This window comes from Marmota flaviventris, chromosome 7, assembly GCF_047511675.1.
Source record: "Marmota flaviventris isolate mMarFla1 chromosome 7, mMarFla1.hap1, whole genome shotgun sequence".
NCBI lineage: Eukaryota > Metazoa > Chordata > Mammalia > Rodentia > Sciuridae > Marmota > Marmota flaviventris.
This window is the reverse complement of record NC_092504.1, coordinates 140034935-140047572: the sequence shown is the minus strand read 5'-3', so window position 1 is coordinate 140047572 and position 12638 is coordinate 140034935. Positions and strand designations below refer to the sequence as shown.

Genomic DNA, 12638 nt, shown 5'->3' with positions numbered 1-12638 from the left:
CTTAAACAGTTTTCTTATGTAGAGAACACATATCGCTGGCCAGGATCTTTCATACAGGGCTGTCAATATTTGCAACCTATGCAAACAGGGGTCTGAAAGGAATGATTGCTTGATTTTTATCACCAAGAAGAAGTGCTGATAGGAGTAGAGATAGAGAGATATATGTATTTTTCATCGCCCCAAAGCTGAGGGTTGACTTTAAAGGGGGAACATTTTCAGTGTTTTTTAAAACAACATGTGCACGTCTTATTTTTCCCTAGACATCAGTTGGTAATATGTAAACATTTCAGGAAGAAAATTTCCACCACCTCAACTGTGTCAGGCAAGATTAATGGTTGAATGACAGATGGTCCCAAGACTTAATAGTTCTTCACTGGGGATTAAAATGACATTTGATCAGTGGGCCTTCTCTAGTGTAAGCTTCATGGTGATGATGTAAAATTAATTGCTACCAACAGGTCAAATGATCTTCGCTTGACTGTGTTTTCTATAAATATTTCACAACTTTCCCTAGGGGCCTGTTTTACTTGGGATGCTGAACACACAGGTTCTGATTCATGCTCGGGGCCTATGGTATGGATTCTGGGTGTGTGCTTTAACTGGTATCTTGTAGGCACACGGGACCCTCATGCATTGTTCCTCTCTCTCCTCTCTCTCTGCAGGTAGAAATAACCCTTCAAGATATCAATGACAATCCACCAATATTTCCAACAGACACGCTGGATCTCACCGTGGAGGAGAACATCGGGGATGGCTCCAAGATTATGCAGCTAACAGCCATGGATGCTGATGAGGTAGCTTGGAGCAAGTCTCTGAATTTTTGCAACACAGGATGGTAGCAATTTATCAAATTCCAAATACATATCGACAGCTTGACTACATTGTAATTAAGGTTTTGCATCGGGTGCTCCTTCCCAATGAACATTGGTTAGATCATATTTGAAATGTGATATAAGACTGTCAAGACAGAATCTATCAGGAGGTGATTTTCCATTGATCAGCAGTTCATAACTTAGTTAATTGCTGGTTGCATTTGAGATTTCTTAGCCAGATTATTTTGCTTCTCAAAAAAAGAAAGGATCTAAAAATAGTCTTCATTTTTATGCCTCTGTCATTCAAATTTACTATCTGGTGGCAGATACTATCTGATTTTTACTTTATTTGTAATTGCAAAAAAGTGAAAACTTTTAACTCACAAAGTTTTAAAGATACCCTACAGTCCTGCTTAGCTTTCACATATGTGTATGTACTACATATACATTTAAAACAAATTACATAATGTGCGTTTTAAGGATATTATACAAACAAGTTAATGAATTTCAATTTCTTCAATAAGCAGAAATTTTATGTCCAGTGCTGAGTGTGAAGTTTAGGGGCACAATTTAGGTTATTATCTTCTGTACATTTTGCAGTTAGCCATGTAAGTTAGCATGCTCCAAATGGTCTGGGAACTTATATAATTTGTATATATATATTTTTTCCCCATAAAGTAAATGCATTGTGTGGCTGCTTCTGTTGCTGGGAAAAGGGTTTCCCTAATCTCCCAGCTGAGTAAAGTGGGATCCCTTTCCAACACAGCAGAACCTTCATTTCCCCCACAGCCACGCCCGCCACAGGGCTGGGCCTCCGGCCCTCCCCGTGCTCCAAGGGGAGCTGACAGCTTGATATTTAGCTTGAGTCTGCTCTTCATAAATTTATTTCTTTCACTTTAAACGAGTGAATACATTACAGACTAATGTTAGCAGCCAATACATATACATAATGTCTTAGTCATTTATAAATTTCTCCAAAATCTAAATAGTAAAAGGGAAAAGAATAAAGCACAGACATTTAGATAATTATAGTTCTCCATTAGAAAGGATTTGTGTTTACTACCTATTATTCAATTATATATGGAGAAAAGCCCACACTTCCTCCAAATCCTATCATGGAAAGAGTCATATTACTGAACATTTCTATTACTGATATATATGTAATATCATTGCTGTGATTTAGCAAATACGTTTTCTTAAAACTTATCATTGATAAAATATATTTGGATATATAAATTCATAAAATTTCATCAACTTTAATTTGAAAATAGCAATAACAATAACAATAAAAAAGTTCATAATTGTAATTATAATGGTTATTTCATTGGTTATATTTGCTGTAGAATTAGCAAATGAAACTCATTTAATTGAAGTAATTTATTCTTATCACTTCAGAAGAATAAAGCAGTAACCCTGTTAATTTTAATATGTATTTTAAAGGAATGCTGTTTATTCCATAAAATACTTTAAATAGAATGGGGTCATTCAACACAATTTATACTGAATGACAAATGAAATTGTAATTCAGAACTTTTGTTGTTTTTAATCATTACACTGCTTTCTCAACTTAGGAGATGGAACATTCAGCCTTTCCAATACCAGTATCTTAGCTGTTATATTTTTATTTTTCTCCCTCTTTTTTTCCTTTCAAGAGTACAAATAAGTGTTAATAGAAACTCAGTGCTGTGTGTGTTAATTTTCTTGCCTGTTAAGTGACTTCAGTGTGTGCGATCAGGTGTGCGTGCTCACGCTGCTGTCTAATTTGTCTCTTAAGATATGTTGATAGTTAGCATAAGATTTGAGGCAGTGGGAAAGTTTTAGGCCTCTACCCAGTCATGATCCCACACGGGTTTGAGTTCATTTTATTTTATTTCTATTGAGAGTTGCTTTTTACGTTTAAAAATGCCTCGGCATCTAGGCAGGTGTTTTCACTTAGACACCCCAGTTTGAAAGACTACTGAATGCAGAGTGATGAATCCAGGACACAGAAATCGCACATTTGGAGTGAGACAGAGTGAGGTAAGGGACAGAAAAGTGTAAGGCTATAAAGAAGGAAGGGCAAGGGTGTGCAGTGGGGCTGTCCAAAGGCCTGCAGATCAGCAAAGCCTTCTAACTGGATCTGCACATGTGTGAGTGTGTGCATGTGTCTGTACATGTGTATGCATGAGTATGTGTGTGTGCATGACTGTGTGTACGGATCATGCACGTGTGGGGTGTGTGCATGTTTCTGTACCTGTGTACGAATGAGTGTGAGTGTGCATGGGTGCATGCATGTGTGTGAGTGTGGGAGTGTGTGTGTAGAAGGCAAGGAGAGGATGGAAGGGAACAAGGTGATGAACCTACAACTGTAAGGCATGAGGGACATTTTTGTGATATTTGGCCATTCTGTTTTTAGAGATGAAGCTCATTAGGCTGCTATCCTTCTTGAATACGTGCTCCCTTAAATTTTTAGTGGTGGTTTAGGTTTAATAAGTACTGAGTATTTTGACTTCTGACATGAGGCACTGACAGTTCTTTGGCCCTTTGAAAAATAGCATGCCGCAGTCCAGCTGCAGCAAAATAACCGGGGGGTGACGAACAACTTGTGTAGATTGATACAGCAGGAGTGGAAGCCATTTATTGCAGGACAGGAGGGGTATATATACATTCCACACAGCTTATCTAATTAGCATAAACTAGATACATCAGTCAACCAATAAGGAATCTCCACACTTAATGGCTTGCTGGTGTTACTTCACAAACCACTCCCTCTGGCATTTTGCCAGGCGCCATCCAGACTTGTTTACAGACTCTAACAATAGCATGGGTACCTAGACTTACCATGGCATTTGGAAATGTTGCCCTTTTTCTTTGTTTGAATTATTTAGAATAAACTAATATTAATGCTTTTAGACAAACCTTAATTTCTACACTCTTCTCAGCTTCTTATTTCTCAGTTGAATCTAGAAAACAAACAAAAAAAGTTTTTGAAAGGATTTCTCTCTTCCCCAATCATCCCTGTGTGTTTTTTTGTTTGTTTGTTTTTTTGTTTGTTTGTTTGTTTTTTGTTTGTTTGTTTTTATCATCTAGTTGGAACAGGACTGAACAGGAAATGAAAGGTGCTTCATTTAATTGGTGGCTAGTATTAAAATGTGACACTATCCGGTGTATTGACTTGGGATGTTTAGTGGAATTCTCTCTCTCTCTCTTTTTTTTTTTTTTTTTTGGTGGTGCTAGGGATCAAACCAAGAACCTTGTGCATACGAGGCAAGCACTCTACCAACTGAACTACATCCCAGCCCTTTAGTGGAATTCTTTACAACACTAAGATCATATAGGTCATCTGCACATTATGTGTCAATATGTTTTTTGTTCTCTGTAGTCATTTCCTTAATTGCTTAACCTACCATGTGAGTGTTAATAGACTATCCAAGCTCTTGCAGGGCAGTTGAGAAAGGCTGAAGGACACGCCTGTGTAAAGGAATCCCAGTTTTAGAAAGCAACCTGTACATGTTGACTCTCATTTAAATATCATTTGAAAAGTGTTGGATCAAGATACACATGTTTGCAAGCATCTGACTCTGTCAGTCGCTGTTTTCCTTTTATAAACAGAATTATTATGCCCATAATGAGGCAGGATGATCAAACATGGTCTCATGGTACCCTACTTGTTTTTCAAATGCTGGTTAAGGTTGTAAAGTGCATGTGGAATTTAGAGCTATTTACCTTCAGAATTCCTTCCATGTGCTTTTGTCTCTGTGGTTTCTCCGGAGAGTAGGGTATTTTTAAACATCTTTATTTCCACTGCACTGCAGCTGAAACATGATATTTGTTTCTTGTGTTGCTGATATGGCATATTTTGGATATTTTAAAAAATAAGACTTTCAAAAGACCTAATGAAATCATTACTCTTGGCTAGACGTTTCCAGGCATGCGCTAGTACGTTTACTTCACCATGTCAGCTGATTTTGAATATGAAAAGATTGTTTTAATCAGCATGTCTGATCTTTCTTTTATTTCAAAAGAATTGTCACAAGAATATAATTTATTATTTAGTCATTTTGTACATGGGGCATTTCTAAATATCAAGCCATTTGTGTCATAGCTTTATGTGTTTTTTTTCTTTGCTTTCCCCTAAATTCCAAGTGTGTATGAATTCAGCAGGTCAGACGTGAGTGGCTGCTTCCATGCCTGCACCGCCTACTGCAATGGTGGAATTCCTTGACAAATGGAACAAGGGTACAGAATGTGGTCAGATTACCAGTGTCAAATTCTTACCGAGTGTTTTTGTTAAACCATAAAATTACAATAAATATGTTATGTACTCACATACACCTGAATATACAAGATAAATGTGGGTAATGTGTTAAACTCAGTTATTCCATGATTAAATTAAAATGGGCTTTGAGACATTCACTTTATTAAATTTTAAGACCGGTTTTGGGAGTGCGGTACAAAAAGATCACAAATGCCACTAAACATAAATTTTGAAAGAAGGAATATTTTTGCCTAAGGCCATTAGAAGTCTTCCCTTTATGTGCTTGACCTTGAAGTCCAGGAGAGACCTGCGTTTGAAGGTCATGGAGACTGAAGTCTTCCAGCTCACCTTCATGATCCTGAGCAACACAGTTCAAGTTCTTCCTAAAAATCTTCTTGAAAGTTCTTAATCTGAATATTTTAATAAGGAAACTTCTGGATGTTATTAATAGCAAAAGGTACATTTTTAGGTAACTATTTAAGTGAAAGTAGCTTCGAAGTCAACAACACCAACCTTAGTTACTTGGTGTCAAGATCAACAATTACACATAAGGGGATGTCAGAAACCATATTTTCCCCAGAATATGCAGACACTCCAATTGTGTTTTGATCTAACTTGTTCATTTAGAGTACTCTAAGTCATCAAATATTTCTCTTATAAAAAACTTAAAAAATAAAAATAACAACCAGCACTTTCCTGTACTTAGTGTTTCTCAAGGATTGTTCTAGAGATTTTTTATAGATGCTAATTTAATCTTCACAGCGACCCTATTAGGCAGGTAATAGTACCCTCCCAATTGTACAGGGAGGAAACACAGGCCTGTAGGGGTCAAGTATGTGCCCGGCGGGAGGCACCTGGTAAGTAACAGGGCCAAAAGTGAGGCCCCAGAGCATCCCTCTTAACCTAAACAGCATGTACTGAACTCAATATTTTTATTATAATATGCATAGTTTCACATATCTAAGAAGAACAATATTTCAAAAATATAGAAATGTGTTTAGAAATAGATGTGAAAATTCTATGGCATTAGCATCCTCCATTTCCAAATCTGCCCAGTTCCCTAATTCTCCAGATTTCCTTGATTTCAGACTCTGCTAAAATCCACCCCTCCTAGAGAGCTTCTCCTCACCTCGGTGGTGGGGGATCTGTGCCCTTGCCTATGTGCCCCACCCTGCCTCTGCCATCTTGCCCTGCCCCTCCTCCCCTGCCCCTCCCACCCCTCCTCCTCTCCCTGCCCCTCCCACCCCTCCTCCTCTCCCTGCCCCTCCCACCCCTCCTCCTCTCCCTGCCCCTCCCACCCCTCCTCCTCTCCCTGCCCCTCCCACCCCTCCTCCTCTCCCTGCCCCTCCCACCCCTGCCTCTCCTGCCCTGCCCCTCCCACCCCTCCCCTCCTCCTCTCCCTGCCCCTCCCACCCCTCCTCCTCTCCCTGCCCCTCCCACCCCTCCTCCTCTCCCTGCCCCTCCCACCCCTCCTCCTTCCCTGCCCCTCCCACCCCTCCCCTCCTCCTCTCCCTGCCCCTCCCACCCCTCCTCCTCCCACCCCTCCTCTCCCTGCTCACACTCCACACACCTGTCTGTGCTCAGGCCTATGCACTGTCCCTATCTCATTTATTCTAACTCAAACTCTCATTAGCCCCTGTGACTTCAGGGGACACTGCCATTCAGTGACCTTCAGATACTTTTCTCAGACGTCATTCCCCAATCTGTAATTGCCAGATCGCAGTTTCTACAGATCTCTCCATCCATCACTGAATGCACCGCAAATAAAATTCGCCTTCCTTTCTTCCTCTGCACCAGAGCAGATGCCATTCCTGAAATGTCTTCAGAGTCTTCTTAAGACTTAAGTCTTCCCAGCAAAGTAATTTGAAGATTCTTTTAACATTTTCTTCTCTTTCACTTTGCCATTGCATAGGATTGTTAAAAGAAATAAGTGGAATATATGTGGAAATTTGAATTAAGGAGAACTGTTACTGTTATTTCTTTATCTTGTAATCACGTAACCTTGCTAGTTTCTCCTGTGTGTTATGCTGCGTCTAAATTCTAGAGCAAGACTTCTTGGGTTCAAATCCCTTCATCTCAGTCTCCTTGTATTCAAAATGGGCACAGGAAGGGTGCTTTCATAACCAGCTGGCCTGTAGGGCTACCTTAATTAGTCTCCTTGAAGTGAAGTGCTCAGGGCAGTGCTTAACACCTAGTAAAACCTTAATGACTAACCCTCCCGCTCCCTGGTTGGTGGTTTATAGTTTTGAGGGTCATAACTCACATCACAGGCCTGAGACGTTGCCCCTGTGTTCCCTCTACAGAGCGGGGCCTTGAAACCTGTTCCATTCGCTGTTTTCACCAACTTCGGGAAAGTGGAGGCCCCACCTCTGGGGCCCAGATTCTTTCTCCTTTGGTACTGGGGACTGAACTCGGAGTCTGGAGATGGATTGCCACTGAGTTATACCCTCAGCCCTTTTTATTTTCTTATTTTGAGACAGGGTCACACTAAGTTGCTGAAGCTGGCCTCAACTTGCCACCCTCTTCCCTCAGCCTCCTGGGATTGCAAGCATTGTCAGCTCTTGAGCTAAGTTCTGTACCCTGCCTCCTTTATTTGTCTTCCCCTCACTCTAGCACATTCTGTGTGTCAACAGTCTTTGAAAGGTTGACTCTAATTAAAACAAGATCAGGTTTCCTGGCCCTAGAATTCAAATCAGTTTGTGTTATGTTTGAGATTCTCCAAATAGTATACATAACTTAACATTTTACTTTGACTTTCTTCTTTTGTTGTAGATCAGAACTCTCCCCTCAGTGAGCTGGCCAAGCCCCTCACTCTCCTTCTCTCTGGGCTTCTGCTTGCACCTGGATATTGTTCTCAGTCTGTTAGACAAAGCTTCCCTTCTAGCAGCCCAGTTAGCTCCACTCTGCATATATCTCCCTTAGAAGAGCAACTCAGAGCCCTCCCTCTCTGTTCTCTGTTCTCTTGTGCTCATTGTAAGTCCTGGGCATTTGGCATTTGCCTGTGCTTGCCCAGGTCGGCTGGATGAGAAGGAAGAGGAGCTGAGTCTGGCACATGGAGGTTTGAAATCCACCCGAGGCTGAGAGTTGGAGCACAAGTTAACCAGCGTCTCAGAACCCTGGGTCTTCGTTTGTAAAAGTGCCCCTCAGCCGTGTGGGTGCTACTCATTCTCTTCATCTGTTCATCCACTGAGGGCTATTTAGGTTGTTGGTAAATCTTGCTGACTGTGAATCATGTTCCCTGAACATGGGGTCCTAATATCTCTTTGAAATAGTAATTTCAGTTCTTCTGCATAAATACCCGGAGTGGGATTGCCATCTCCTGGTGGTTGCGTTTGCAATTTTTGGAGGACACGTCACACTTTCCGCAGAACTGGGTGGTGCTGCGTTCCCGCGGAGCAGGAGGCTCCTGGCTTCTCCTGTCCCTGTCCGTGTTTGCTGCCTTCTGTTTTCTTGGTAAAAGCCACTTTCACAGGCTTGAGGTGACATATTACTGTGGTTCTGATTTGCATTTCCCCGACGATTGGTGACATTGAGCATCTGTAAACGTAGCTGTTGGCCATTTTTATGTCTTCTTTAGAGAAGTGTCCATTTGGACCCTTGGACTATGTGCAGGGTGAGATCAGGTTCCAGCTCATTCTTTTTAAGCCAGTTTTCCCAGCACCATTTGTTGAAGACACTAGTCTTTCCCTTTTGTATATTCTCATCACCGTCGTCAGAGATGAGCTGAGGTATTTCTGAGCTTCTTACTCTTGACCTTGGCCTGTTGTCTGTCATGCAGTCTTAATCAGTGACTCTCTAGAGTGATTCAGAGTCAGGAAGCATGGGGCCTTACCTTTGTTCTTTCTCAACATTGTTTTGGCTATTTGGAGACCTTTGAGGTTCCATAGGAATTTAAATTCATTTTTCTATTTCTGTGCAAAAAAATACCATTAGAATTTTACTAGGAATTGCACTGAATCTGTGGGCTGCCTGGGCAAGAGGAGGATATTGTAACTGTCTACAATCTTCCGTAGCGTGAGTACGGATGTCTTTCCAGTTGTCTGTCCTATTTAACTTCTTACATCAGTGTTTGTAATTTTCAATGTGCAAATACTTCGCCTCCACAGTGAAGTTTCTCTCCAGGTACAATTTGACATTGTACAGCATCAGAGGAAATGAAAGCCAGAGACACGCTGTGTCACCTGCACACTCTCAGAGGTCTTGAGGACCCTGCTCTTCCTGCTCTGCACCCAGGAGCTCAATGCCCTCTCTCTCTCTCCACAGGGTGCAAATGCTCTTGTCACCTATGCTATCATCAGTGGGGCTGATGACAGCTTCCGCATCGACCCTGAATCTGGGGACCTGATTGCGACCAGGCGGTTGGACCGGGAACGTCGCTCAAAATACTCCTTGTTGGTTCGGGCTGACGATGGCCTTCAGTCCTCGGACATGAGAATTAACATAACGGTCAGCGACGTGAATGACCACACGCCCCGATTCTCCAGGCCAGTGTACTCCTTTGACATCCCTGAAGACACAGCTCCTGGTAGGTGGCAGGTCCCTGGTGCTTGTCGCAGGAATCACCTTTGACTACAATTAGCATTGTGCTCCATGAGTGCCTCTTCTTCACCGCGTGCTACCAGTTATACAAACATCCGCACTGGGATGGGAATCTTGTAATTAGCTTTCTCTGGTACAATTTCCAAGAAAATTGCTAGATTTTTTGAAAGTGAATGAGGTTAGCCGTTTGTCTGATTACTAATTATAGATATTTCTGTTTCAGAAAATATTTATGACGTGGGTGTTAATTTTTTGGCAACCACAGTTTTGATGCTCTTTTACCACTTTAAAAATGTATGTGATTGTGCTTTTTTTTTTCTTTTTTAATTCAGAAAGAGCAAAGAGAAACACATGAAAAACTGTTCTTAACAGTTTGAACAATTAGTAGCTCAGTGACCCAGGACAAACAAATTAATTCACTTCTCTTAGCTTCAGTTTCTTCTATAAACTGGAAACCATAATTCCATTCGGAAATAGTGTAATGATTAGTTTAGAAAGTCTGTGTGAGTGTACTAGGTTGGGGCTTAGGGCTAAGTTGGTGCTCAATAAATATTAAACCTGAATCTTGAACTATAATGCTACTTTAACCGGAATCTGGCCTCTGCACATCTTATGCTGTGATTGAATCTGAGCACTCAGGGCCATGCTTCTGTTGTGTGTGAGGCTTCATTGCCATTGTTAGAAATTCTTATCTAAAGTTAAAATTTTATTATGAATTGCATTTGGAAGAAGTTGTGTCATAAGGTTTATGATACTCTACAAAGGAAATACACATTTATAGACGTCTCCCTTCCCCTGCAGTCTTTTCTTCTCTCCCTCCAACAAGTCGCTCATGTCCATGAAATTCTGATCACATTTATTTCTTGCCGTAAATACAGCTGTGAGTACATGAGCTGAACAATGCACAATGTAGAGTCCACATGTGTACATGGAATTCATTGTATTACTTTTACTTTGATTGCATCAGGTAGAAAAGTAATACCAGAAGTTGGATAATCCCTCAGAACTTTTACACTATTACCTGAGACCCACTGATAATAAAACATGGAACACACATGTTACGTGTATCATACATGTCACATGCAAACATGTAACATGTAAATGCATGACATACCTGTTTTATTAGTATATGGTGTGTTGGTTTCAGGGACACTGTAGAAATCTGAAGAATATTATGTGCACGAGAATTTCATAGTGGTTCTCTTGTTAAAGCAGTTGACGATATAAACACGGGCCTGGTATCTCTGTGTGTGTCCCTACTTCCTCCTGCTCCTTGAACTCAGACTCCCTCTTCCTTTTGGTAGGTTCTTTGGTCGCAGCCATTTTGGCTACGGATGATGACTCTGGTGTGAATGGAGAAATCACATACATTGTGAGTGAAGATGATGAAGACGGCATATTTTTCCTGAATCCAGTTACTGGAGTCTTTAATTTGACTCGAGTATTAGATTATGAAGCACAGCAGTATTACATCCTCACCGTTCGTGCTGAAGACGGTGGGGGACAGTTTACCACCATCAGAGTTTACTTCAACATACTGGATGTCAATGATAACCCACCTGTTTTCAGCTTGAATTCCTATAGCACGTCACTCATGGAAAATCTACCTCTAGGATCTACTGTTCTCGTGTTCAACGTCACCGATGCAGATGATGGTATGTCCCTTATAATAACTCCCAAAATCTCATTAAATATCACTGATATTAAATATTTTCTTCATTTCCTGTGTTCAGCTTTTGCAAAATTGTAACTCAACTACCGAGGGTTTTGAAATTCAATATTTCATCAGTTTTTACTTATAAAAGTTACACAACAGAGATTGTATCATTTTGAACTTGTAATTCAGAAAGAATAGGATCTTTGTCCCATATTTTAGGTCAAGGTACAGGAAATTGTACCTTTATTTTATTTATGCATTTATTTATTTATTTTTGCCCTAAATTTGTGTCAGTTTTGAAGTTTAGTCATAAGCCAGCATTTTAGTAGGTTTTTGTTAGGTAAAAGAAGCATTTAGTTTTATATGTATTATTTTAACTTTAAAAAGGATAAAATCTGGAAACAAAAGAAAACAAAAGCCTTAAAGAAAAATACTTAAGAATAAATCACTAAATGATGTATTTCAAAATGAAAATCAGTAAAGATATTTTAGTAAGTTCTCATGATATGATTCAGAGGACAGCCTTATATTTATTTAACTCCTGCCATATAATCAAATTGAGACTTTGCATTAAGTGTGTGTGTGTGTGTGTGTGTGTGTGTTTGACTTGTATTTTTTAAAAAGCATCTGCAAACTTTCATTTAAAAGCTGACCCCTTCGGTCTTTGTTCTGAGACCTATTTTGCAAATACAGGCTTCAGATAATACAGCATTAAAGATAACATTGTACAGATTATCAGTTTTGAGCTCAATGATTTGGAAAGTTGTTAGTGTACCTTGTTTTTCTTTCTTTTGGATGCAGCCAAAGGTCTTTGGAGTGAATAAAACAAAACACACTTCTTTGAAACGGAAGTACATCTCCAGCCTTATGACACAGGCATATCAACCTTAATTTAGAGTTTCCTGGTTGTGATGTGCATGATTCATATCATCTCAGAATGCCATGTTGTCTCAGCATTCATTGTGATCTATATTTAGTCCCCTTTTGGGGGTATCTAGAAATGCCACTTAGATAAGAGAAGTAAAAGGCACAGCTTTTTAATATGTGCTTCAATAAACAAAGTTAGAAATGTTCTCTTTAGCATCCATTGGGTGCATTTTGAGGTTTCTTCCTCTTACTCAAACATAGTTGACATTGGACACATGGCTATAGGTAAAAATAGGAGTACCTGTAATAGCAATACTACTACTATTGCTACCATTCTTGCTAATATAATACAATAAAAACTATATTACCAGATGTTAGTATGCACTCAGTCCTGGTCAAAGAACATTGCACACTCTTTGGGTACCAACTGCCAGGTCTGTAGATTTGCTCCAACGAGATGTGCAAGTACAACCGTGCCTTACCTCTCTTTCCGAGGTTGATTTTTGTGCTATGGTAACTTTCAGTT

General features: G+C 40.2%; 1 protein-coding gene across 1 annotated transcript in view; it reads left to right on the top strand.

Annotated features, from left to right (window-relative positions):
• Positions 1 to 12638, top strand: part of Fat4 (FAT atypical cadherin 4) — a 153526-nt gene that overhangs the window by 68528 nt on the left and 72360 nt on the right. Inside the window, exons 2-4 of the mRNA XM_027926740.3 lie at positions 663 to 794; positions 9313 to 9574; positions 10893 to 11243. Coding sequence (XP_027782541.2) covers positions 663 to 794; positions 9313 to 9574; positions 10893 to 11243 — 745 coding nt within the window. The remainder of the gene's footprint in view (positions 1 to 662; positions 795 to 9312; positions 9575 to 10892; positions 11244 to 12638) is intronic.